The sequence below is a fragment of the Neodiprion pinetum genome, chromosome 3, assembly GCF_021155775.2.
Source record: "Neodiprion pinetum isolate iyNeoPine1 chromosome 3, iyNeoPine1.2, whole genome shotgun sequence".
Lineage (NCBI taxonomy): Eukaryota > Metazoa > Arthropoda > Insecta > Hymenoptera > Diprionidae > Neodiprion > Neodiprion pinetum.
The window spans coordinates 1,920,335-1,947,873 of record NC_060234.1 but is presented as its reverse complement, the minus strand read 5'-3'; the positions used below and the strand labels follow the sequence as shown (position 1 = coordinate 1,947,873).

Below are 27,539 nucleotides of genomic sequence, written 5' to 3'. Positions count from 1 at the left end.
TCATATTTTGAACATATATATGTATAGTATTTACGACGTGATTATGATTCTTGCCACGGTGCAAGAATACACAATATATATTATACGTATAGTTATGTGTATGTAAATTTACCGGTGCGTTAATTATACACCCGCATGCGTAACTGAAGTTGCGGGTTTTCCGTAAAGAAACAAAATTAAAAAAAAAAAAAAAATTCCAAAATGGCTACTCCTGTAACGTCGTTGTATTATAATGCTAATGAATTATTTTTTTTTTCTGGGAAACAAGTTAATTAGCAATCGTATTCCCCACGTGACGAATCGCTTAGCGAATAATATAACGATTAGCCTGATTCACTTGGCTTCCCCACGATATACGTCAATCCCCGAATTATTACACGCAATTACGTCGTTGGCGTACGAAAGTTCATTTCTTCATCTGTTGTATACAATTCTGCAGTACGCCGTGGTTAATAATAAGATGTGTAATTCACTTCGCTTGCGTTTAAGAAATCAGAGAACGAATTGATTGTTGTATGTAAAAAATGAAATTGCACAATCTTAGAGAGACTCCGAAAGTGGGTAAAATATTGAGTATCCGGCTTCGGTATATCTTCCTCTTTCTCTACCAGCGAACGATCAGAGAGCGCGAGATCCAGAATCCGCAGCTCTCTCTTGTGCATACATCTCATAGGTATAACAGGCTGCTGTACCTGCCTGCCTGCCAGCCTATCTTGCCAAGCTCGTGAAATTTCATCGATTACACGCGATTTGCTTTATATACTATGCATATATGTGTACCTACATGCCCGAGAGAAAGAGAAAGAGAGAGAGAGAGAGAGAGAGAGAGAGAGAGAGAGAGAGAGAGAGAGAGAGAGAGAGAGAGAGAGAGAGAGAGAGAGAGAGAGAGAGAGAGGAGAAACATGAAGTAAATCCCGCGGGGTATGTACCGACATACGGAACAGGAAGTGAAACATTCGCTCCATCTCCATCTGCATTTGCAATTCACCGTTTCTTTCCCCAAACGGTATTTGGTATGCATTTATACGTGAATTGAGTGTGCGAGGCACAGGAAGCATACAATTTCTCGAATCGGGCAATCTCCCGCGACTCGTGTGGCAAATCACATGATTTATATGGAATTCGAAATGCTTAGTCGCTAAAACTGGCCCGCGATATTTTACCGGATATTCGTTCCCGAGCGGGTTGGCGACCATAAGCCAATAAAACCGAATAGGTACCGAGACTCGAGCCTATAGCCGAACAAGATGGCGCGGGGCGGTCCGATCAGCTGATCGTCGTATTTGGGTTAATGTGACGAAAATAGGTGGTCAAAATACTTTCAAAACGAAACGCGCAACGGCGGACGGAGTTCCAAGATCGAAATACTTCCTCCGCAACCTTCCCGCGGGTTATACGCGTGGAAATAGAAAGAGACGGAGAAGAAAATGCCGCGGCGGTATTCGACCGCGGGTCTTTGACCGTCCGTCCGTCTCTTCTTGTTCGAACACGGCGGCGGCGGCGGGCAGGTGGCATCCGCACTCTACGCAGTTCAACTCTCCGTGCAGACCTCTCTTCTCGTCTCTTTTCTTCTCTTTTCTCCTCTCCGTCCGTCGGGTGTCCGGGTCTCCCGACCGCCCCACCCTCCACACCCGGATCTCAAGCGTCCCCGTTGTCGATTGGTCAGTCGGCTCCTTGGTGACCGAACACCGCCGGCTAACTCGCCTCGCGGTGACGTTCGTCTCCTCTGGCGTCTGACCGTTTCAACGGCCTTATTTCTCACTCTCCGCTCATCTTTCACGATATTGTCACGAAATACGTGCGCGAGGATCATTCTCGATGAGTTTGTGCCGTACGCGATCAAAGAAATTTGTCTTTTCTTATTCAAATCGATAAAAAAAAATAACGGAAAGGCAAACGCTGCAGCGATTTCAGAAATCAAGAGGAGACACGTGGTATATTGCGATATTTCGAAAGTATGAGGAGGATAGAGATAATTGATTGAGACTTGAATTTTTTTTTTTTTAATTATTCCAAGTATCTACTCTTGTAAAATAAAAAAAAAGAAAGAAAGAAATAAATCACCAAGCCATGATTTGATATCGTATAATTGTCGACTGCGGGATGAAAATAAGAAACGATAAAATCCGTCTGCGCATAACGAAAATACTCTGTTATACATCACGAAGATCTCGGTTAATTTTGAATATGGCGGACAATTGCGCACGTGGCCTGATCGATCAGCGTGTAGTGTATAACAGAGACAAAAAATGACGACGCCTGTTCCATTAAATAATAATCGCCGTGCGCGAGTGCAGAGCAGCGGTTTCTGATCGCCGCATCGTCGGTCGGCTTATTTTCGTACGTATGGACGTATGTATATTGCGTATATACGTATGCGGAGGAATTTTTATTGTAATATATTCCGTAGTCTAGACTGTATATTATAATGAAATGCGTTATCTGGGACGCGCGAGACGCTTCGAGAGGAGGTTTCGGCTGTGTATAATAATATTATAATATCGCGTACATACGCGCACGCGAAACGTGGGCGGACGAACGAAAAGAAGGAACGAACGGATGCAGGTTGCCTCGGGTGTGTTTTCTTATTTTTCAACTTACAAATCGTGGTTCAGATCCGCGTGGGCGATCGGACGACTTTCTTCCACCTCGTCTGTCCGCATGCTTCGTGGTTGAGAATTTCTTTAGAATTCTTTTTAAAGTGGGAGCTGAGCGCATCGGAGAGTGCAGTTGGCACACCTGCGGCTAGTCTTTCGCGGGAACTTGACGCAGAAAGGGGGAAAAGAATAAAAATGAAACTAGACTGCAATTGTTGCAATGATACGATGCGAGCGAAAGACAGCTTCGAATCTCTTGCATTGTTAGTAAATGCGTTTCATTTATGAGTAAGTTGAAAAAATCGCACGCGTAAAACAAACCGCACATGGAAAATTACAACGCGTCGGCCGCGCCTTGTAAGTGATACGTGAATAATAACCGCGAGGCGCAAGAAGAAGAGAGAAAGATGAATAGAATACAGCCGTAAAACTTTTTGGTAGCGTTTCTCTCCGTACCGGAAATCGATATCGACTATCAGGAATTCGTCACACCTTGGAAAGCGAATATTTTCATTCGGCATGCCGTGCAGCGGTTCATAGCGAGAAGTTGGTGTTACGGAAAAATCGTTTTTCCCTCGCAATCGTTTACCGTCAAAATTTCACTCGGCGTCGAGACTTTGTTTCGCTGTAAACGAACTGTCGCTTGTTTATATTGCAAGTTTGCATTCGACGGTCATGGGTTATGTTACACGTACAGATCTACAAATATTGACCTTGTTTCGCGTTTGGCCGACGGTGGCGCTGCGGGCTGATTCGGGTATTGCCAACCTCGCAACCGACTCGTCGAAAAAATTAACCCCCTCAGAATCACTGCGGCCAAGTGTACATACCTACGTATTTGGACGCAAGAAAACAAGGAGAGCAAGCACCCAAAGGGCCGCGCTTCCATCGGGGCGGGGGGAGAACCGATCGCCGATGTTTTGAAGAGAAGTGGGGGGAGAGATGAAAACGTGACGTCGTTGAGACCGTTGCGACCGTGTATCGGGCTCCATTCACTAACCGGCTGTCGCGACGAGCGGTCGGTGCGCGCGGTACCGTTTTTACACGAGTCGAAAGAGAAGAAAAAGAACGGGAGGAAGGGATACGCAAAAGTGCGGTGAAAAAAGACCGAGAATAAAAAAATTTTTAAGAAAAAAAAAAAAAGAAGCCAAAATCACCGTAAGGAATCTATAGGGAGTTTTTCCAGTTGTCCTCTGATTTTTAGTGACTATTTTTGAACTTCGTTGCGCGACTGTGTTCTTTTTTTTTCGATAACGACGACCTGCTGCGAGAATTAAACCCACCATAAACAATTTATAGGGAGTTTGTTGGTTACCCCCAGTTTTTAGTGACTTTTGCTAAACTGTGTCGTGCGATCGCGCGTGTGTGTGTCAGTTTTTCTTGTTTGTTGTTTTCTCTCATTGCGGTGTTGGAAAAGAAGGAAAAGTAAAGAAAAGAGGAAATATAACTCGTTCAACGCCGTCCAGTTTCATCGATTTTTCGCCCGACTGTTTTCCATGCGTATGACTAGCTTTACGCAACAGGTGCTTGCTGTTTGCTCCTTCGGCGCGTTACGTGTGTAATATTGTTGTATGTGTAGTTGACTCTCTGACGACACTCGTCTTACCTACTTGCATACGTAAATAACACGCGTGTGTGTACTTTGGTACGCGGCGATTTTTCAGTCCGTTCTACCAACACGTGTGACACGTACGCACACACAGATACATACATAGTTTTTTTTTTTTTTTTTTATTCTCGTTTTGTAAATTATATTCAACAACATAAAACGGTATAGAACTTCAGAAACGCATACGTGTATTATACTGTATAATATTCGTCCGAAGTAATAATATGTATAATATTGTATGAGAAACAGTGGAATTTTTAAACCTCGTGTTTAACGTGTTATTGAGTGTTCGTTTTCTAACTGTGAAAATTTTTTTTTTTTTCTTGTTCTCACTTCGCCACGGATGTGCTGAAGAAAAACAAGAGATTACACAAAAAATTAGTGAAGTTTAACAACGGAGGAAAAAGTCTCGTTGTGAAATTACAGCGCGTGGATCTATCTCTTTCGATTTTTCGTGAAAAGTTTTTAAAAAATTTGTGAAATATACAATATACAATTGGAGAATATACATATATATATATATATATTATATATATTACACCGATATACATAACCAACGGACAGGATGACGGTTGCCGGAAAGGTGAGAATCGTGACGCCATTCATTTTCTACTATCCCTGTTATACATATGCAGGTCGTACGTACGTATCATTATACCCACTATACGGTGCTGTACGTACCGATCTTGCCCCTCCTATAACTCTGCTGACATCTGTGTATACGACATACACACACCTACGTTATACGCGAAGCGGTACGCCCTCGATTCACATCCGCCTCGATAGAGAGGCTTAAGTACGGAATTTAATACGTATGACCATCCTTTTCCTCCTCATTCTCATTTTTCTTCGAACGGTAATCAAATAAGACGAGTATTATTCCTCGAAAATCTCAACCGAGTCTTGATATTTTATTTACCTAATGCGGGCATTATTTACGCGTTTTTCTATGCGCGGCTTCCGTGCGCAAAGTAACCGTTTCTACGACGATCGAGTGAGTCTACGAGTGCGCATGCGCGAAGAGTAGAAAATATCAGTTTCAACTCCTCCGCGCATGCGCCGTCGCCAACAAATCTGACGATACGCGACGCTAACCTCAATTTTGTGCATCGTGATAAAACGCGTAACATACTCTTGTTGTGTACAGAATCGGCTCGTATGCGGTCTCACCTTTGACTCGTATTGTAAACTTACGCTTGAGCCGAAAAGACAAGAGTTTCTGTCCTTGTTATACAGAATATAATGTTTAAAAAAAACATGTATATTTTTTATGTCTTATCGCCAAGAGCTCTTTTCTTTATCTCAATTCTTTATTTGTATATGCACCATTTTTCAAAAATTCTAACATTACACTTAAGAAAAGAAAAGAAAAAAATGTGTACATATTTACAATCACCTCGTATCAAATATTCGACGCGCATAATCTTTTCCGGTTCCGCAACAATCTCGTTGTTTTTTTTTTTTTTTGTAGTTTGTTCTCGCTTTGCTCGCAGCGACCTTTTTGTACAAAGCATCGCGACTTTGTCTAGAAATTTTAAGTTCTAAGAATACACGGAAGATAATCGCGAACGAAATAATCAAATCACACGAGAAACTTTACAAAGATGTAGTTTGAGCCGAGAACAACTGTCGGTAACAAAACTGATTCTTTTTAATATGTTCATTCAACTTGAACATCGGTAATGTAAAGAGTACGTGTTCGATAATTTATAAATTAACGTATAATCAGAGCCATGATAAATTAACCTTTCGATTATTATGATCATACGAAAAACGGTAATGCGGAAAAAGCGTGGAGAAAGAAAAGTGCTACAGTATATTTTCATATTCTTCGTTGATATTCAGTTTAATTTTTTCCCCCGTTTATTATTCAACTACGTTACACACGGTCAGTATCTACCGGTATTTACAAACTTGGCTTATATATATATAGTTATAGGTATCACGTAAAGCGTCATTACACACCGCAAAGCTCGCGCGCGCGGCTTTCTCCGAGAAAATTCTCTCTTACGAAAGGATGTAATTTCCAGTACCTAATTCTTACACAGAAGCAGTAACAGAAGCAGAAGCAGAAGCGTCGTCAATCCATGTAATGTATAATATACCTATACGTACGCATAAACACATACGTATATATGTATGTACGTACGTTACACGTAAATACAGCACAATCGTTTTTTTTTTTTTCTCCATTTCACTTTCACCGTGTAAAACTCTTCCTTCTGCCTGCTGCTGCCGCCTAACAGCATATAAGTTTATATTCTTTGATTCGATGTTATACACGTGAATAGAAATGTTCGTTGCCAAGAAATTGTTTGGTAAACATATCACGTACGATTCTTATAAATGCATGGATGTACACGTACATGTATATGCATTATATTACGAGTTCACCACGTTCGGTTCACAGACCGGATATCCTGTCGAGATTGTACCCTGCAATTATTATTAAAAGCACATTATCGCAGAGGCTATAATCAAATATGAAAATCTTAAAAGGGTTAAAAAAAAATATAACCCAATATATGTATATATATTTTTTCAACTTATATTATTACAGTTAATAAACAATAAATTCAAATACCTCAGTCATATTAAGAATATTGAAAAGAATCTGTATATTTTTCTCATCTCTCTCTCTCTCTTTATCTCTTTTTTTGCACTTTTTCCCATAAGTTGCGGAGAAAGATGATTTTATTTTTAAACGCCGCCGCTTGTTTTCGTTGAAAAAATATTCCGTCAAAAGATCTCGCAGTTTGTTCGCCTTACAACCGTACGTATAGCATACGATTTACACGTATGCCCGGATTCCGTCATATCTACATACGCATATTAGAAGGCAATTTATTAGTCACTTACGGGCTTTGAAATTGACGAATGCAACACGTGCGTTCGTGTTGTGTGTAGTAACGATACATACGTACCAACATGAATTATATCCGTAATGCAGTGACGACCCTAATTGACTCTGGCTTCTGCTGCTGATTATGGGAGTTGCGTAATGACTTTAGCAAGAAACCGTTATTGGTTTCTGTTAGGTATATAACCATACATAGTTATATACATTGCATGCATTAAGAATGTACGCATATCTGTGTCTGGCTGAAAAAGAAGAAAAAAATTTCATTTGTCTTTTAATCGGTCGAATTCACCGTCATACGATTATTACGATTACGATTATCATCGTATTTATTAAAGTTATTGAATGTAATGTAGCGAGGAAGGGAAATTGCGGTACTAATTTATTCGAAAGAATTAACGAGACCGTTATACTTACAACCTGTAACTAATTGCAACGACACATATATCGTAATTAGTCATATTTACGACGGTAACAAAAAAAGAAAAAAAAGAAAAAAGATGTATGTTACATCATGTTTATACGCATAGACGTATGTGTCGAGTCTCGAGTTAATTTAGATGGCGGGACGAACCCTCGGAACAAATTTCACTACTTCTTCTTCTCTTCTCGTGCCTTTTAATTCTTCCTCAGCTTTGTTTTTTTTTTTCTTTCGTCTTCTCTTTTCTTTATCTTAATGTCACGCGCCGGTTTTCGTCATATCAACTGGTGGGAATTTCTTACACGTGTAACACACTTTCATAATTCGTTCATTCATATTCGTTCCAACCTTTTTTATCACGTATATGTGTATATATATATATGTGTTATATACAGGGTAGTCCGAATGAAAGTTAACAGGGTTTGACTCCGACCTCCACCGAATTGGTCAATATTAATTTTTGTTTTTAATTTTCTGGAAATCATGAATAAACGTTTTCAATGAAAAACGCACAAAAATCGTATTTTAAAAATTTTCTTTGACTACACACACGTGTACATTTTTTTCATCTCCTCGATATTAACGTTACAGAATACCTATAATTTTACACACTTGCAATGTCGGAGCAGCTCGAGACGGATCGTAACAAGAAAAGTGTCGAGGAAAATAAAAGAGCGTAAAAACGTGCCACAGATGAAAAAGTAATCTTTCGGGTAGGAAGGGATAATTGCATTGACAGACGTTTTCGATTAACAAAAAGCGAAACCAGCTAACGTATAAAAAAAAAAACAAACAAAGAAAAACAAGAAAAATAAATAAACATTCACGTGCTGTGTAGAAATTTCAATGCATGTGTCACGTACGTAATACATTACATGCTATATATGCTATGTAATATTATCACGCTGTGACATATTTTATATTATACACAAATGATGCGCATAATAAATCTTATTATTAGTTACTATATACGTATATAAAGAAAAAACCGTAAGATAAGAATTATGAAAAACAAAACGGATTGTTGTCACGTATTATTAATCCGCGAGTTGAGAAAAAAAAAAGAAGAAGTATATTTGAACTTTCGGAATTTCACTCTATCGAGACCTAATTTTTCGCAATTTTGCTCGGTCGTAACTTGATTTTTTCGAATCTTGCATTTTCCTACTATTCCAACTTTTCTTGTTTCTCCAAAGTTTGATTTCGTCACTCGAAATTTCGCTACCAAATAATTCGGAATTTGGCGCTTTCGGAACTTTTCAAATTCTAAACTTCAACCCCTGCTTCGTACTCTATAACACATATTACGTCCAACAACTGACAGATGCTATGGTTTTTTCCTACTACTCGTATATATATATCTCATACCGTTCCTACTTTTTCTTCCCATTTTTTCTTCAACCGGTTAGTTTTCAATTTTTGTTTTTCCTTCTCTTCTCACCTTCTTTCATTCGTATTATTTTCCCGTCATTTCCGAGCACACGATCAGAGTTAAGTAGCCGTTACGTACCTATGTATGTATATTATTATATACGTGTGAATTTAACGATGCGTTGTTGTTGTTATTATTATTTTTTTTTTCACTGCTCGTTTTCGTTTCATTATTAACGCTTGCTCTTATCGTTTCTCGCGTTTCTTTAGTTCTATGAATACACTTCGTTCTTACACGTCGTCATATCCGCGTACGTACGTATACGTATAATACGAGTATACATACCCATACTTACAACACACCAAGTTATACCTCTTCCTTTATAGTTATAATATAATACATAGCATATGTGTAATACATTATATACTACATGAGGTTGAAGTTCGTAAGATTGTCGGTAACGATGCCTCACATTTATATACGCGCATTTATAATGCAAAGATAATCACGTGTTATTACGCAATTTAAAAATTAGAAAAAATAAATAAAAAATAAAAAAAACTATATATATATATATATATATAATTATTGGCAAATTCAACGACTCTTCGAGAATTATTCTGTACCGTCTTGCAAAATATAATTATACATGCATATACACATTTATATATATATACATAATTTTTTTTTTTTTCAATCGCTTTTTTTCTTCTCTACCTTTCTGTTTTTCTCACATCAACGTTTAATAAATTCAGTCTATCGTATATATGTATTCATTTATTTATTTAAGTTTGCGCGAGAGAGAGAGAGAGAGAGAGATATTATTATGTACACGTTATATCTGCGGGAAGAGGCGAAGCTATGCCACCCCAGACCTGCAACAAGTCGACAGAAAAGACCAGATCCGGGATTGTTGCGTTGCGTTGGGTTCTGTCTCGTCTTGTCTTGCCTCGTGGCGTTGAGCTTCGCTGATATCTGCGACAAGGTTGCCATCAATTCATTTGCAGAAGCTGATGATGACGATGATGCTGCTGCTGTTTCTCTTATTTCAACGCTTGTTGTTATCGAGTACTATTATTATGACTATTATTATTATTATTATTATTATTATTATTACCATACATCATCGTATGTAATATACGTCTGCAATTCACACACACACACACTTTGAATTGTTAATTTTTTTGTTCGTTTGTTTTTTTTTTAGATTTGAAATTTTATCTTTACTCCTCTTTTAATTTCTTTCCGATTTCGTCGTGTAACGAAATTTTCACGTCAACTTGTCGATTTATTTTCAACGTATTTGCGAGTACGTATAAAATATCGTTATATCGATATCTTGAATTGTATTATTTTTTTTTTTTTCTTTTCGAGTAAAACATTTTATCGCGAGATACTTTATGATTATACGCAGCACGATGTGTGATATGTGTGTACGTAATGATTTATCACAGTATACGACGAAAGTAATAAAATTCTGTGTTAGTTACAAATTATAGATGAAATTTATCTAGCGTTTTATACATGCTTCAATTCGTTAGAATCTGTGTATATATGTATATATATATATATATATATAAAAAATTCAGCTTATACTATTATCTTATACCATATTATATTAAGATGGGAATATGATCGTAAATTTTTACGTCTATCATTCTCATTTATACGTGGATTAAGTATGTATAATACGTACAAATTTTTCTATAAATCGTAATATTTTATCGCAGATGTTTCAATTTCTTACAATACCGATTATCGTGATAATAAACATACACCGCAAAAATATGGGTAAAAACCGGAAGTTTAACTTTATAATAATTACACCTGCTGCCGTTTTATTAAACGTTTTGTAGAATCTAAACACATAAATTCGCATGCATAAGTGTGTATACACACACACACACCTTTGAAGAAGAAAAAAAATTGATCAATCGATCGGATCGAACGAATTGTGAACCGGGTTAAAGTTTCGTATCCGGCTCGACGACGACGACTGTATATAATCAAGACTTTCACCTGTACAGCAAGAGTTCCGTTAATCGGAGCATCCGGTACAACCACCAACACCGCGAAGAGTTATGTCATGCTCGCTAATAACTTCTCTCTCTCTCTCTCTCTGCCTCTCTTTCTCTTTCTCTCTCTTTTTTCCCCTCCTCTTCTCTATTTTCTGAACCTGCTGCCGCGCCACGCTGATCCGCCTTTCCATTGATCTTTCAGGCGTTTGAATTTAGAACAGAGAATTTAACGGTCTGAAGATAAATACCTGTGTAAGATGGAGGAAAATTTTTGAAAAGCGAAAAAGATAATAATACTTGACGCTGCTGCAGCAACTCCAATTGTAAATTTATATAAAAAAAAAAAAAAAAGTAACAATAAAGTTCCTTCGAAACTTTGACGAATTTATAGAGTTAAAATCGATTATCGTACTGGTATTATTTATATCTTTATTACTCTAACCTCAATTTCGTGAAAAAATGCCTAACGTATACGTCGAAGTTTATTTGAATGGCATGATTTAATTGCGTTTGAAATGCTTTAAAAATATATATATATATTGTGATAAGTCTGGTATTTTAGCTGTTAATCTCGAAAAAGGTGAATTTTTACACGATTTCAACTTTAAACTTGAATAACTTTTGACAGAGCTGAGTTATAAAAAAATTATAAGAGACCCTTTTTTTACAGCATTCAATTCCCTACAGAAACACGCATCGAACATTTAATTACATTGTCTGGTTACTGAGCTACAAAATTTAGAATGAAAAAAAAAAAAAAAATAGCGTTCAGGAATCACTAAATATTAACATTAAGAGCTCAAATTTTAACAGGCATCTCACTTACTCTTCCTACAATTATTAAAGGTGTGACTTTGAAAAAAAAGTCGATTTTATTTTTGAATACAACCACTCGTACCTTATTCACATGATTTATTAATACAATTAATTTGACTATCGTACGTTGCGTAAAAAAAGACTGAACAAAATAAAAAAAGAGAAAAAAATGCTACAATAATTTCTTAACAATACAATGTTTCTCGATTTTACACTCAAAAAACATACAAACAAACTCACCTCTAGGTATAAAAAATGTAAAGCAAAGCAACTATACGTAGGGTACTCTCAACGCGTTCGATGTATTCGTATAAAGATGACTACGAGGTTACATAATAATTATCATACGTGGAGACAAACTACATACTTAAGTTGTTAGTTTCGGTGAATCAGTATCCACCTCATGTCTCCCCCTCGTCATGTACACGTATTATATACAGGTATATCAATCGATATGTGTAATAAGTTGCGAACGAGGACGATTACGCCTTATGGTTCAGGCGTAACGTAACGCGATTGCGGGCTAAGTATGCACGTACTTACATACATGTACATAAATTTGTCGAGTATACGTATAAACTGGCTGGCAGGCACACGTCACCTTGTGTACAACTTTCCTAATGATTCTGACCGAGTCGTATAGATTAATACCTGCGTACGTATTTCATGCACACACGCGTACGCAATTGATTTAACGGCCTGCATTCGTATTCACGTATGTGTGTATGTATATACGTATATAATTTGTGCTTGTGTGCATAAGGATAGATATCCAGAAGTACGTCGTCGTCTTGACGCTTGTTTGTCCCTCGCAGCTTGTTATTATTATATACACGGTTATTACGCACGTATGTGTTGCACATGTATCTATGTTCACGTACGAATGTGTTACACGGGTTACATGGCACAGAGGAGACACAGAAACGGGCGTTGATCGCGTTACGAAATGAAATATCTCGCCGCGCTTTGTAATTTGTATTACAGATATATACTGTAGGTATTACATCGCGTATGCGTATGCGTGGTTGCTTTGGTGCGTGTGTGTGTGTGTGTATATTTATACACAAAGCCGGTACAGTTCCGGGTTGTCAATTACCCATTTACGTATATATTGTTACATTGAAACGTGGATACGTGCATCGTATACATGTAGGTATAATATACCTATGTTGTACTTTTACGATGAGTTATATTTATATGCATAAAATGAATTAGATTGGTTGTTTTTTTTTTTTTTGGTTTTTTTTTCTTTCCTTCTTCGCTTCTTATATCCTGATTTATTCAATTACAAGTTACACACAATTTGTCTGCGTTTACGTAAAATTATTAATATGGTTAATTACAATTCGTATGAAAAACTGATTTTTATATCGGGAGTGAAGTATTTGCGAAGCATATTTGTACAGATAATTGAAAGAAATTTATGCAAGTTGGGAAGAAAGGAAGAGGGGAAAAAAAAAAGAGAGAAGGAATTAAATGTAAGCTAAAAATCGAGTTTTAGCTCGGTCGCGTTAATAACCCACTTATCTGTGTACCGCTTGCGGTTTTCATTATCCACATTATAGAAGTGGAAAACGTTAAGCCGAGAAATTGGTGCCATTGTTATATGAAAATGGTTGTTTTGTCGTTTGCTGTAACGATGATAACAAAACGTAACGATAACAGTATTATACCCACACGTATATATGTATGTACGTACGTAGGAACGGCAAGAGATTGTAAACAAAAGCCGGATGCCGTGTACAGGACTATGAAAAACTTGTAATAAGTTTGTAACACGAACGTGACGTTCTCGTCTTCCTCCGATTGATTCGACGATCATCCGTCCAACACGCGGCATCTGCGAGTTTTGTTACGAGGGAAAAAAGAGAGAAATATAACGTGGCCAACTTTGATTTCTTGTATATACATATACGTATGTAATTATATGAAAAATAAGAAGCTAAAATATATAACGAAAATGGAAAAGAAAAAAAAAAAAAAACTATCAACTCATGTTTTTCTCTCTCTTATATTTTTTCAGAGATACGTCGATTGTACCGTTCTCGGAGGTGGAAACGGGGCTGATGCCGAAGACTCTTCGTACGACAGCGATTACGAGGCTGAGGATTCCCTCGGATCCGCCGCTCATCCTCGACTCGAATCGCAAGTCTCGTCCTCCACACACTCGGATGTTTCCCGGACAACATCCGACACCCTGGCCGCCGAATTCGCCGAGTACGTCACGGTTCAGGGTCCGTCGCCGACGCAGAGCCCCGGTAGGTATTCGATTCGACGACAAAAAAAAAAAAAAACAACAGCAACAAGAGGGAAAAATAGTTTTTTTTTGCAATACTTTTCGTCACCAATATCATCATAAATATATTTATACATACAAACTGGGAAGAACATAATTGTTTATTTAGAAAAAGTGTGTTTGTCGGTAAAACATTGAAAATTCATTTACTTCCGGTGGAACCGGAAGTTTAAATTGAACGGGACATGGCGATATTTGATGCCCATAATTCGATTGTAAAATCCTGTAAGTTTCAAATTTTTTCATCGAGCCGTTTCCGAGATCATCGCGAGAGTTGATCGGACAGACTGATAGACCGACATTTTTCAAGAAACCTGTTTTTCGTATTCTAGAGATTTGAGAATTTCAAGACTCGTTGAAATTAGAAAAATGTATCTTCTACCGAAATCAATAATCTTCCCACATCGCCTGAGGTGATGAAAAGTAAAAAAAAAAAAAAATGAGATTCCGCAAAAATAGGTATCCTTGGGAAACGTTACTTTGTTATGGCGTTTACGATAGAAGAGACTGATTAATTATTTATTTATTTTCAGGGTACACGGCCAGAGTCGAGTTCGCGCTGAAGCTCGGATACACGGAGCGTCTGGTCCAGGCAGCACTCCAGAAGCTCGGCCCGGATCCGGGTCAAAACGAGCTTCTAGCGGAGCTTATAAAGCTCGGGGCGAGCTCGCCGAAGCTAGCAGACACCGCCGACGAGTCGGACCTCCTTTTGGACGCCGAATTGACCGTCGACGATGTTACGCAACCCCAGTCACCGGTTCTACGACCGGTCGTTATCGACGGCAGTAACGTCGCTATGAGCCACGGCAATAAGGAGATATTCTCGTGCCGAGGGATCAAGATATGCGTTGATTGGTTCAGGAACAGGGGACACAGGGAAATCACGGTATTTGTACCAAAGTGGCGCAAGGAAGCATCCAGACCCGATAATCCTATCGCCGATCAGGAAATACTCGGCGAGTTGGAGAGGGATAGATTACTCGTTTTCACACCCTCGAGGTTTGTTCAATTGCAACTGTATACGTTGTACATAATGCAGGCTTTCAGAATGTTAGTGGTGTGTGTAAGCTACTTAGGACTAAATCTAATATTTCGGTAACAGTAATTTTGAACTTGTCTTTTCAGTCATCGAACAAAGCCGAGTAATAAGATTTTCCTGACACCAGAATAGCTCTTAATCGCTAGTGCAAAATTCTCTGTCCTGAAAAATTAGGTCAATCTGATTTGCACCACTCGCATTCTCTACCCCTCATGTAATGATTGTGCGGGAGAATGAATGATGCGAACGATTTTTATTTCTTCAGACTTGTGGGAGGTAAACGGATGGTTTGTTACGACGATCGATACATTCTTCGTCTGGCCGCAGAGCTTGACGGGATTGTCGTCAGCAACGATAATTATAGAGATCTCGCTCAGGAGAGTCCGGAATTTAGAAAAGTCGTTGAGGAGAGGATACTGATGTATAGTTTCGTCAACGATAGATTCATGCCGCCCGACGACCCGCTCGGCAGGAGTGGACCGACATTGGACAACTTTTTGAGAATAGGACCCAGGAGAGCCGATCCCGCGCCTCCCTGCCCCTACGCAAAGGTTAGAGAGAGTTGGCTCTTTCCATTAAAAAAGAAAAAAAAATTACTGTTTTCACGTTACAAGCAATTGAATTTCACTGATCTCTTGTTTCAAGCTGCACCTTCTGTTCAACTATGGGCAATCAAAACTCAGTATGAATGAATTAATCAATATCTCTTTGTTACACAGAAATGCACTTACGGCAATAAGTGCAAATTTCGCCACCCAGAACGCGGTCCGCATCCGCACAAATCCGTTACCGAACGACTCGTCGAACATGCTCAGCGTCACCTTCAAGCTCGCGGACCTAGTCTAAGCCTTCCTCTACCTCCGTCTACCTTGGCTTCCGGCTTAACTCAGCACCAGCCGCTCTGCAAAGCAAGATCGGCCGTCTCGTCTGTACAGTCTACCTCGTCGTTTTCGTCCGTCCCGAAAAGCAGATCCGTTGAAAATGTCACCGCCGATGGGAACGCGCTAAATCCAACTAATTACGCTCAACAGATAACTGGCGCACAAAATCCTCAAGGTATCAACGACGATACGTTTATTGATGAAAAAAAGCAGTTCAGCAATTCATGGTCACTTACAAATTGAATTCGGATGAGTGTTAAATTCCCCTATAAATTCTTTCAGGATATCCGTCTCAGGTTGGATGGGCAGCGCCCGGTCCTCGCGTCGCGAACGCTGATCCTGAACCCGCTAATATGCACAGAAAATTGCAGCGTCAATTGACGCTGAATCCAGCTTGCGACCCGAGACTCTATCAACTGAGAAGATACCCCCAGCAGCAACAACCACAACAGCCGCATCAGTCTCACCAAACTCTTCAACAACAGACCGTGATGCAACAGCACAGACCGCTGACCAGGCACGCTAGCAGCGAAACTCCGTACCCGGTATCGATGAGGTAAGTCACTGATTTCATTGATTTCGCAAGTACAGCCGTGCTTGCTACGCCCTTTGTCCTACGCCGATACTTGAACAACGGGGTTTACACAGCTGGGAGCATCCCGAGCACCATCATCAGCACGTGACGCGCATCGCGTCGGCTCCGGACTCGTATCGAGCTTGGCCGCCACACGGGACCAATCATCCAGCGGCCGGTTCGCGAGCTCAGCGTTTGGGAGCATCTGATCCGCAGCTGAATCTTCTTCCGTCACCACCAACGGCGGCACCCGCAATTCGCACCTCTTGGGGCGCTCAAACTCACGACGCGAGACGTCGCCTCCATTATCATCTGGCGAATATTTTCCCTGAGGAACAAGTGCAGGCCGCAATGGCTTTACATCCGCACGAGACAGATCCTCAACAAATATGCGCCGCTATATTGGCCATGTTTCCTAAACCTTAAAAAACGCCCAGGCTGTTCATGCACCACAACGATATTTGGCCCTGGTAATGCAGAGGAGTAAAATTTTAGACGGAGAGAATTGAGACCGATTTTTGTTGGAGAATGTCGTTGTTGTTATATTAAATTCAATTGGAAAAATGTTTATCGATTTTGCATATCATCATTATCAGGGCGACGAACTCGAGTTCAAATTATGCTGACAAAGTTTCGTTGTTCATTATAACAGCACACCGAGTTTATCCATATTACATACTACTCCGTTCCTCGATACTCTACGCGATTAACTACACCTTTATGTATGTTGATATCGTTGTGCGAGCATGTGTGTGTGTTGAGATAAGCACAAGAGCGTATTTATTTTGGCCGGCCGATAGTTAGACGGACAAATTTTGTGACGTTTTGTATGCGATGTTGCACGGGTAGTGGAACAACCGAGTCACTCGTGATTTCATGATAACTTTAAAAAATCACGTTGATATCAGTAATGATCATAACACTATGATTGTTTGCTACTCTGTGTCTTCGATACGAATAAAATGCTACCGCGCTTTGAACGGCGGGCTGGAACCCTGCCTTGCGATTACTAACAAAATAATTTAAAAAAAAAATACAAAAATGAAAATAATAAAGTATGTCCGCTCCATTTTGCTTTTAAGCATAATATATAGAAAAATGAGGGAAAAAAAATTACAATCTTGTCGTACAATGTAGACAAAGATATTTTCAAGCAAAGTATTATATATTTTGTTTTTGAATGGGGGAGGGGTGGGGGGGGCTGCTTCGCACAGTTTCGTTTACAAAATGTTCGCTTTGTTGGAGGAGTGAATTTGTCTTTGAAATCAAAGCTAATCGCTTTTTATTTACGATTTACATCATATGTAATACCTACCTAGATTTAGATATTATAATACGTACAGATTTGATTTACGCGGAAGATCAAACTAAATCTCTTGCTATTACGTATACTACATTTTTTTTTTTGTGTTTGAGTACTCGTTATGAGGAAGGAGCGGGTGTTTGATATAGAATACCGTAATTTATTTATGTTGTACATTATAATTTTACTATCATAATACATGATTTTTTATTCACCCTCCCTAGGTTAGCTTTCTATGGCTAACTTTGTAGTGGAGAGTGGTTTTATACGTATATGTATAATATGTATACATATATCTGCTGCGTGTTTTTAAAATAGATGGTAATCTCATTTACAGCTCGCAGAATGGGGCATTATAACAAACAAAAAAAAAAGCATTTTTATATATTAAGAACAATTGTTAGGATCTAATTATGCACTTATTATTATTATTATTATTAAATTTGTTAGGGGGGAGTGGTGGGCGTCATGCGACTCACATTGAGTCTCTCAATTCCCGTCTTACCTCGAAATGAATTATCTAGCTCTTCTTAAATGGAATCTTGACATAATTGTTATTAGATCTTTGCCTTATTTTTGAAAAAAAAGTTGTCCATCTTACGAATTGAAGTTACTCCGTGATACGATAGATCGCGACTGTTAGTCCCGTGAATAGAATTATCAAGATCATTTGAGGAATGCTGAGGAACAATAGAGACAGTTTTTATACTATATTAGATTCATATACATGTGTATATATATCTGTATACGTATTTTAATTAATAGTTCTAAGATGTGAATGTGAAAAGTAACGTATCGTTCGGGCACATTAGCGGCTGTGAATTTATGAAAGCCTACAATGGTTTGCACAATCGTCATCCACAAATGCGCGAACGCAATGCTGACTATTCGTTAAGAATGGATAAATAGATAGACATGTTTTGCAACATTTTAAGTTCCATTTTGCATCCTTATAATTGGTTGCCACTTCTTCACTTCATATATTGATCTACTATACATTGATTAATATTTGTTGAGGAATAAAAAAAAGTTGAGGAATTTCTAAAATTAAAATCGGAAGACAAATTTCATCGTTTTTATCAGGCAAAGAAAAGCATGGTTTTTTACAATTCTGGTTACACGGCAAATTTGAAGAGAAATCAATTTATTATTTTTACTATCGAGAATACCGATTTTCTGTCAGGCATTCAATTTTTCGTTTTCTCGGTAGATATACTTCCATGGCCAATGCAGTTACCTCGTTTGCTAATTCGGAGTCTAAATTTTCAAAGGCGAGTAAGGATTACTTTCAATTTTTAAACGGAGTGAACGAGAGAACATAAATGTTACAATGCTATAAACCTTTGTGCTAAACGAATAATAAACCGCGCGAAGATAAGGAAAGCTTGATGTGAACGGGATCTGTGTAGAGGCGCGCCTCACAAAAAAAAAAATGACAAGAATTCAATGTTTTATAACATATGAATACTAATAGAAGCATGTATATGCATGTGTAGCAAGCATTGAAATGCAATACTATGTATTGCGGACGGATAATTGAGAATTAAAGAATTTTTTTTAGAAAAGTACGTTTCTTCAAGTACGTTAAATTTAACAAGTTGTATAATATTAGTATAATAGAGAAAATAAACAGAAACCAGGAAAAGATTTTTTTTGTTTAAATTAATTACTTGTTCGTCGAGACTACGGTGTTGAGACGAGGCAAAAAAAAATCACAGTAATAATAATAATATACATGGCAGTAACCACATTTTTTGAATTACAATAAAAATGATTGTGTGAAGAATGTTTGGCGGATACAAGTTACAATAATTATCCATTATTATGTTAATATTATATAAATATTATATATATATTATATATATAGTATATACATACATTCATATATATAATATAATATATATACACACATATACATATATATGTGTATAAGAAATTTGTATCAATGTTATTATTCCAGATGGATTGTGAAATAAATGTTTTTCTATTTAAAGTTATATTTAAAAGTGACTTGTTATCGAATTTTATGAATATTATAATTATAGTTCAAGGTATAAATTAATTGCAAATAGCTAGGAGAGATATTACACAGCAATGATATTTATTTTGAGTCAAGAATGAGTGTATCCACTATAATGTCTTATATAATATAATATAACTACGCAAAATCGCTGATATAACAACATTTAAGTTTACAAATATTTCCAAAGTAAAACGTGAATAGACATAAAAGACGAGAAAAAAAATCATGTTTCACGTTTACAAATACGCTAAGTTAAAGTCTTAAATGATTACAAACATGAAAAAATGCTCTGAACTTATTCACAAAATGCGTAAAGTTCAGTACCGCGAGTGATTCATCACCATCTTGGTCTGCAATTGCGAATCGCAAAGTGTGGAAAATTAGATACTTCCGAAACTTCACGAATCCCAATAAGTGGCAATACACGTGATGTATATGCTAATAATTACTAAATAAGATGTTTATAAATATTAACTAAAACAAAATATTTTTTCCCATTCTCATTCAGGCACTGGGATTTGAGCGAAACAAATCGAGCATTAGTTGCTAAATTATATCATCAATGCTAATATGATATACTTTCCCAATTCGAACAAAATCTTTTTTTTTTTTGTAACAGTTACATACAAGTTTTAAAAATCTAATATCTTCTTCTCAAATGCATATTCTTCTCAAAAATCATTTACAGTTCTACAGCCACCTGTCATACCTTTTTTGTTTGTTTTCTTGCCCGCCTCAGTTTCTACAGTATTATTACACGCAGCGATAGATATTTGTTCATAGAATTCTTTCGTAGAACAACAAATACGCTTGACTCTGGAGAACTCTTGTCTCGTCCACTTCCATTACTCTGAAATCATGAGAATATAGTATGATATCGATATTTCGCGTTAATTAAGCAATGAAAAAGAATTTAAAAACATACAGAATTTCATACCTCGAATCGGAAACGAAGTACCAACGACCAGGGGGAGGTTCGCAAGTCAAGGGGAAAATGGCAGCTGCCTCTTCACCTTCGGAATCATTTGAATTAATATTTGCCGACCCATCGTCCGTGTCTTGAGTGTCTTTGTCCGGTAAAAACGACCATCTGGGATCGTTAGGGCCTAAAGGTTGTCTCGACTATGGGAATAAATTTTTTTAAAGTATATGCATATGTGAAAAGATATCATTTTGACACAAAGCGCAAATGCTCACCTTTACGTAAGCAACGTAGTGACCGCCATGCAACGTTCCGCTGTGCTCTACAACACCGTACAATGCGTATAATCGAGGGCCGCTGTAACCCCTGCATACTGGAGCCAAGTCCAACATAGGTGGAAAAGCTACATGCTTCGTTACCTTGCGGAATACAACTCTTTGCATTTGAAACCTTTTTAGGTGCAAAATGAGTACCGCAGGTGCTCTTGAAATTAGATACTGCTTCGTGCTAGGACAGCATACCATCTTTCCCTGCTTTCCCTGTTAATAATATTTCAAATCCAGTAACGACAATCGATTGGTTGGAAATTTTCTATGGACTTTTTAATCTTGAAGTAGTCGTAAATTAATGTTTATTTACCTTGTTCTCTCTCTCGGTGCAAGCTTCACATCCCACCTTGTTGTTACCACTCATAAGCTCCAATGCTGTGAATTGGTTTAGACAGGATTGGACGGAACATTCTCCATCCTCGCTTGGGTAGCGAGAAGGAGATTGATAACCATTACTGTGCATTCCAAGTCTAGATAAACCTGAGATAACATCATCGACGCCGTTCCCATTTGTACGGTCCTTCTTCATGCCAGTACGTTTTTGAGGTTTCTGGTAAATGTTTGCGTCCAAATCACTGGTGCTTTTACTGCATTGAAAATACATTGAAACGAATTAAGTAGTAAGTAATCAGTTCAAGTCCTGCGCAAAATTATTGAAACATATCAGCAGTATACCTGGGAGAACTTTCTTTTCTCTCTTCTGTTTCTGGTCTTATTACATCCAAGCTGGACATTGGCCTCTCTATTTTATCCATGCAGGAACTCTGGAAAGCACTAGAGGCAGGGCTAGTGGGACTGTCCTTGGACGTGACGGAGGTACTCAAGGGGCTGACTGTGGGCCCTTCTGGGCTCGTCAAGTCCGAATTGACTGTGAGCGAATTGTTGAGCGACAAGCTCGTAATTGGCCAATTTGAGGTACCTGACGGATTTTCCTTATCGGGACTAGCCGGACTCTCTGTCACGGCCGTATTAATTATTTCGGAACTAGACGATTCGGCAGGGTAGTTAAGTGGTATCAAATCGATCGTGGGACTTGGAGTTTGCTGCGTATTAATATAATCATTATATTTCAAATTTGACGAATCTGTTGAATTATCGGCCGAGCTTGGCAAAGTGATGCTACTTCCAGTCGACAAATCGTTTGTAGCTACGATGTCATCATTTTGATTATTGGCAGGCATTGAACCACCCGGAGACATTGGGCTAGTCATAGTGGATGGTTTCTCTGAACTATAGCCAGACTCTCCGACTTCGGGTCGCGAAACGGCTTCGGACTCTATGTTATCTTCCACATCCGCATCACTTTCTTCTAAAAACAAATCCTTACATCATTCAATTTTCACCCAAGCAGAAGTCTCTGCATCCAATCGGCAAGGTGTACTAACCACTTTCGGATTTTTTTTCCTGATTTTCTTCAGTTATACTATTTTGATTAGGCAGAGAATCCCCATTAGCAAGATTGTTTCTTCTATTCCTGCGATGCTTCATGGCAGCTAATCGTTCTTTTTTCAACTGGTGTTTTGACGGTACATTAGTGGTGTTGTTCCCCATAAGATCAAACGTATCTTCCAAACCGCTGTTTTTCCTCCTAAGAAATCAGCATCAGTTTTGTCAGATCAATCAAATAAGTTCGAGCATGGATCTTTTGATTGCGGCAAAGTGTAAATTTTTTACTTTAGAATGGGTGGCTGTGGTTTGTCTGCCATAACAGGGAGACTCAGGTCGAGGAATGGCTCTGTACGATGAGACGAATGGTGACATTCTAAGCATTCCAGCGTAGATACTAATACTCCTCTGAAAACTCGTTCTGGACCTAATAATCTGGCACAAGCTTGGTTTCCGTAGAACTTTATACGAGACTTTAAATTTTCCTCCACACCCTGCGGGTTAGTTTTTCCACTCAAACCAACTTGGTTCAAAATTATTGACTGGTATCTCTGCAAGAATGATTGTAATTAGTAATTACTAATCAAGATCAATTAACAATGTGCTATGAAGTTTTATTCAAATTATTTACCCTCAAATCCTCTTTTTGTACTAATTCTAATAGATGCCTTAATAATTCGTGAGAATCATGCTGATCTCCACCACTGAATTGTGGCAGCCTGGAAGCTATTGCTTTCAAAAGTAGCGAAGGCGTGTAGACGTCTGACCCTTCAGACGACTGCATGTCCGTCAAAGTTTCGTGGAGGATCGAAGTAATCGTACCCCACCCATCAAGAGTACCTTCGATTTCAGGCTGAAAACAGAATGTGCTTAGTATATTCAAAAATGAAATGCGCGTTAATTTATTGAGATATGTTGTATACCAATTCAACTTCTTCGGCATTGGCAGATGGCTTGAATTTTCCACCAGGGAGGACAAACTTCTGGCCAGGTACTCGTAGATCCTTTAAAACTTTGACGAGGTACGGTGTTTGAGCCAGACACTGCATAACCGCATTGAGAAAACAAGTATTACCTAAATTAGTCAACCCCTGGAATAACGAAAAAAACATTGTTAAATACGAATGAAATTTACGGCCAAGGTCAGGCCAAAAGTATAAAAAAGAAGAATAGCCCACCTTTACTCTGGATAAATTCATAGGGATCGTAGTTTTTTTCTTGTTGTCTAAATCCTTGGCCTCTTTGCTACTTCTATTCACATTGTATTCTAGCTCGATTACTGGTAAAGGTGGTGTAGGTAGGGGTACAGCAGAGTTTGCTTGTTTCTTTACGAACTCAACTAATTCCAAAAGTTTCTTTCTAAAATTGCATGTTCAAATCCGAGGGTAAAAATCAGGGACTTCAGTGTCGTTCTCACAAGACTTGAAAGCTAAAAATATCTTAAAATATATTTTCATGTACAGTATAAATCACCTCGAGTCTGCACTGACTTCGTTTTCGCATTCATAACACCAAAGACTCCATCTATGAGTATCTAAAGTTAGGCAATGACAATCGCTTCGAGGAGTCTTGAAATGTTGAAGTGCGTGCTGTCTTTGCCCTCTGCCACATCCCTGGCTACCGCATTTCAAACAGATCCAAAGAATCGGAATGAGGGGTTCGTACTAAACAATAATTTTTCTTGCTTAGAATACCTTCAGAGCTTTCAAATTTTCAGTAAAATTAGTACTCTGTTATTTCTTAAAAAAATTACCGCTTCTTCATCGTCCAGGACAATCGGTCCTCCGGCTTTAACACATTCCGCACACTCCTTGGCGATTCCGGTAACTTTCAAAGCCTTCTTCACTTTGGATAAATCTATCGCCTTTGCAATATGCGGGCATGACTTCGCTCCTGTAAAAGTGACTTATAAACTTTTGCCAAAAGGATTGTACCAAGGAAGTAATCGAAGCCGATACGGTTTTGTGGTTATTCTTGTTGTCTTTGTGCTATATTACGTCGTAATATCTGAACAAAGGAACTTGTACCGTGATAATATTCTCAAAGCTGCATCGTGTTGGATATATATAAATTGGACACTAGGGGTGGTATGCGATATGAAAATTATAGAATAAAATTCAAAGTGGTCCGCAAAGTAAAGAATATTTGATCAGTCAACAAAGACTGCTGATCGCGCAGACAGAAATTTAAGACATGAACAAACTGGAGAGGGACAAAGAATTACGGTATCTCGTTATCTAGGTCTTGGAGATGACTATAAAAAAATTAGCCGCAAACCTGTGCTGGTGTCTTCGCACGATTCAGTGGATTCCCCGGCGTTTTCCTCGGACACATCCGGCTGACGGTTGCGTCTTTTTCCCATTTCTATTGCTAGAATTTACCCTAATTTAATCGAGTGATTAGCGCCCGTCGAAATGCTCGTGCTTCTATACGTAGTGACTTATTGCTGCGTGCATGAATTGTCATGCTATCATGACGGTACGAATGTACAATGTATGAACTTTTGACGTCGCTTTCACACGTGAAAGCCAACCGTATTACGAAGGATTATTGAATTTTTTACACCTGTCAGTTTATGCTCGAACATTACTCGCGGGAATTGAAATTTCGCTAAGTAAATCGTTAATTTTACTATTTCAACCTCATGGCAGTTACGGCTTCTGACTTTGGCATGGGCTGACTGAGCATGAACTATGAATCTCTAGTAATGACGATGACTGAAGAACGTGATGACCACGGACTTAGTGATGACGGTCATCCTCGTTCGCGGAACTTGGTGTGTCTACCACAGAGATGATAATAGAGTTGGCAAGATTAAGTGGAAAGGTGCACGACATGCGTATACGCATGCAAACAAGGATAGTGAAAATGCAAATTATTGACTAAAAAGTAATCTCATTCTTTTTATGCTCCCGAAAAAAAGTAATAGTAAGTATATATGGGGGGTACCTCGATCTCATAGTTCTTTTCATCTGTACTATTCTCGTGCCCACTCTATCTATTATTATCTCTATGACGTCGACTGGAATTTCTCGCGCCTTGAGCGTTCTTTAAAGAATCTCATAGGAATCTATCACAGAACATCGGACGGTTATTGAACTGAACATAATTCCGGTTGTGTTACCTTCCGAGTTACCTGGTCTGTTTAATGGTAACCCCAAGCCCATGATTACAGACTTACCGACTTGTCAGCAATATCGGAAACCAATAATAATCATTAAATTCGCTAAGCATGCGATAGAGGCCCGCGTAATGAATGTATTTGGCTGCGTAAGATTTTTGTAGATGTAACCGTAACCTATGATCACACTTACCGTCGCATCAACAAATCTCGGAAGATATATTTTTCAGTAAGATGGTTCAGATAATAATGTTGATTGAAGACTGTGAAAATGTTTATTGAGTAAAGATCAAGCACTTTCGTTATTTCAATATCCACGCGTTTGTCGTATCGCGTGGAGAACCGATCTAATCTCTGTCAGTTTATAATTTTGTGCGGTTTACTTTTATGAAGTGTGTACAAGTGTATTCACGCTGTTGTGTCTGCGGTAAGAATGCAAATGGTTTTCTATTAGATTTTTCCAAAGCGTTTTTCAAAGTGTCGAAACTTTTGGAAAAATAGGGGTTTAAAAACATTAATCCTAGCGATTGAACGATTCAAATAATTTTTGCGATGTGTGGAAATAATTGTGATTTTTTTGATTTTTGATCTTTTCCTCTTGCAAACTTGCAAGTGATAGCTAAGCAGACGGAATCGTAGTATAGAATTTCATCCAGGATTACGCGAATGTGAAACTCTCATACCGTTTACGACTCGCGAGTACGTGTGCAGGGAGGTGTTTTATTTCGCTCTATTTCGCGCGCAAATTGCAGTGCCTAACAATGTGTGAATGAAAATGACCCTGCGTATAGATACACACTCGTTATCATAATTTCAAACGTCACGGTGATGATTCGCAATTGGATTGACGCCTGTATCCGAAGAGCAGCTTAATAATTAATCTCTTTTATAGAATATAATAACGCTATCGTATAAGAAACCGTATCGGATTCTCGGTTCACTCTGGACTTTCATACCTAAATATATGTACATGTTAACGAATATCGCATACACGATAAACTGTATTTTAGGTTATTGGTGTTTAGCCATACAGGTTCAGCCAGTGCGTGATTATTTTGAGAAATCAACAAACAAAAAGTCGGTTTAAAATAAATACAACCGTTGTGGATCTCTCTTCGGTCTGCAGTAGAATAATCTAGGCCATGGTAATTCGTTATTTTTTATTGATTTGTCGTTTCTTTCTTTCGTAAAAAATTAACAAAACTACGATTTATCCTAGTATCGATTAGACCTCTTGATCAAACCTAGGTATTAGGCATAACACAGTAAATTCGCAGGACGTTCAAGGAAATAGCATTTACAGCTCCGGCTGGCTAATTACTAATAAATTACATCGAAGCTAATGAAATCGCGTATCGCTTACGGTCACGCGTTTGCTTTTCTTATAATTAACACCTGCGCTAACATGACGGCGATGGGATCTTCTTATAATTCTTTTTCTTCGCGCAGGTCAGAATACGGGTTTTTTTCTTACTGCCGTTGTTATCCAAGAGCCCGAAACGGTCCGAAGGAATACCTGTGTGAAAGACGAGGTGCATTCCACACAGATATTGCTATACCGATGCAGTCAAAATTACGGCGGATCCACGGAGCGAGCTGAAAGCCGAGGGTGACGTGAGGTCAGAAATCAGGGTTCTTTTTATACCTGCGTTAATCTTTCCGGAGGAGGCGGAAAAATTTTGACTCCTTTTACACTTTCCCATGACTAGCAAGGATCGGAAATTCACTCATTCTTAACCGCATAAAAATTTCAGTATGATATCAGTTATACATTAACAGTAATAGCACCTTTGTTCACTTTAATTCTATATTCATCGTATTATGAGACGATTACCGTTATATTTATACTCAGTGATTTTCTCCGCAAACTATGATAATAAGATTAAAGACGAAAATTATACGCGGTGAAACTCGGTAAATATTTAACCATCCCTAATGAAAATAATTTCTATGCGAAACTACGATAAAGTTC

The 27,539-nt window shown here is 38.4% G+C and overlaps 2 protein-coding genes across 5 annotated transcripts in view; one reads left to right on the top strand and one right to left on the bottom strand.

The window, feature by feature from the left end:
• The window catches only part of Regnase-1 (Regnase 1), a 35,813-nt gene extending 15,336 nt beyond the window's left edge, over positions 1–20,477 (top strand). The window contains exons 1-7 of one of the 2 annotated variants that reach the window (XM_046619451.2): positions 3,590–4,789; positions 13,717–13,951; positions 14,523–14,988; positions 15,294–15,579; positions 15,748–16,084; positions 16,192–16,465; positions 16,558–20,477. In XM_046619451.2, the coding sequence (XP_046475407.1) occupies positions 4,772–4,789; positions 13,717–13,951; positions 14,523–14,988; positions 15,294–15,579; positions 15,748–16,084; positions 16,192–16,465; positions 16,558–16,909 (1,968 nt within the window). In that variant the 5' untranslated portion in view covers positions 3,590–4,771 and the 3' untranslated portion in view covers positions 16,910–20,477. Of the gene's footprint in view, positions 1–3,589; positions 4,790–13,716; positions 13,952–14,522; positions 14,989–15,293; positions 15,580–15,747; positions 16,085–16,191; positions 16,466–16,557 lie in introns of those variants that run through there. The other variant, XM_046619450.2, reaches the window with a different exon arrangement.
• On the bottom strand, positions 18,994–25,148 carry Usp16-45 (ubiquitin specific protease 16/45). Of its 3 annotated transcripts, none has more exons than XM_046619440.2 (13): positions 24,724–25,148; positions 24,200–24,339; positions 23,920–24,110; positions 23,625–23,805; positions 23,370–23,537; positions 23,078–23,299; positions 22,735–22,997; positions 22,446–22,648; positions 21,736–22,369; positions 21,371–21,647; positions 21,007–21,270; positions 20,735–20,931; positions 18,994–20,659 (listed from the first exon to the last, which is right to left on the bottom strand). In XM_046619440.2, exons 1-13 carry the CDS (start codon positions 24,806–24,808, stop codon positions 20,587–20,589), a joined length of 2,898 nt encoding a protein of 965 aa, XP_046475396.1. In that variant the 5' UTR covers positions 24,809–25,148; the 3' UTR covers positions 18,994–20,586. The 3 variants fall into 3 exon arrangements, with proteins under 3 accessions (XP_046475396.1, XP_046475397.1, XP_046475398.1); XM_046619441.2 differs by having other exon boundaries at positions 21,736–22,366; XM_046619442.2 differs by having other exon boundaries at positions 20,747–20,931; positions 24,724–25,146.
• Positions 25,149–27,539: the final 2,391 nt, after the last annotated feature.

Excerpts from the sequence above, each read along its gene's own strand:
- Usp16-45 (XM_046619440.2), bottom strand. The coding sequence starts at position 24,808 with ATGGGAAAAAGACGCAACCGTCAGCCGGATGTGTCCGAGGAAAACGCC. Across the intron at positions 23,300-23,369 it reads ATGCCGAAGAAGTTGAATTG|CCTGAAATCGAAGGTACTCT; the intron begins GTATACAACATA and ends TTCTGTTTTCAG. Across the intron at positions 22,370-22,445 it reads GGAAAAAAAATCCGAAAGTG|AAGAAAGTGATGCGGATGTG; the intron begins GTTAGTACACCT and ends ATTTGTTTTTAG.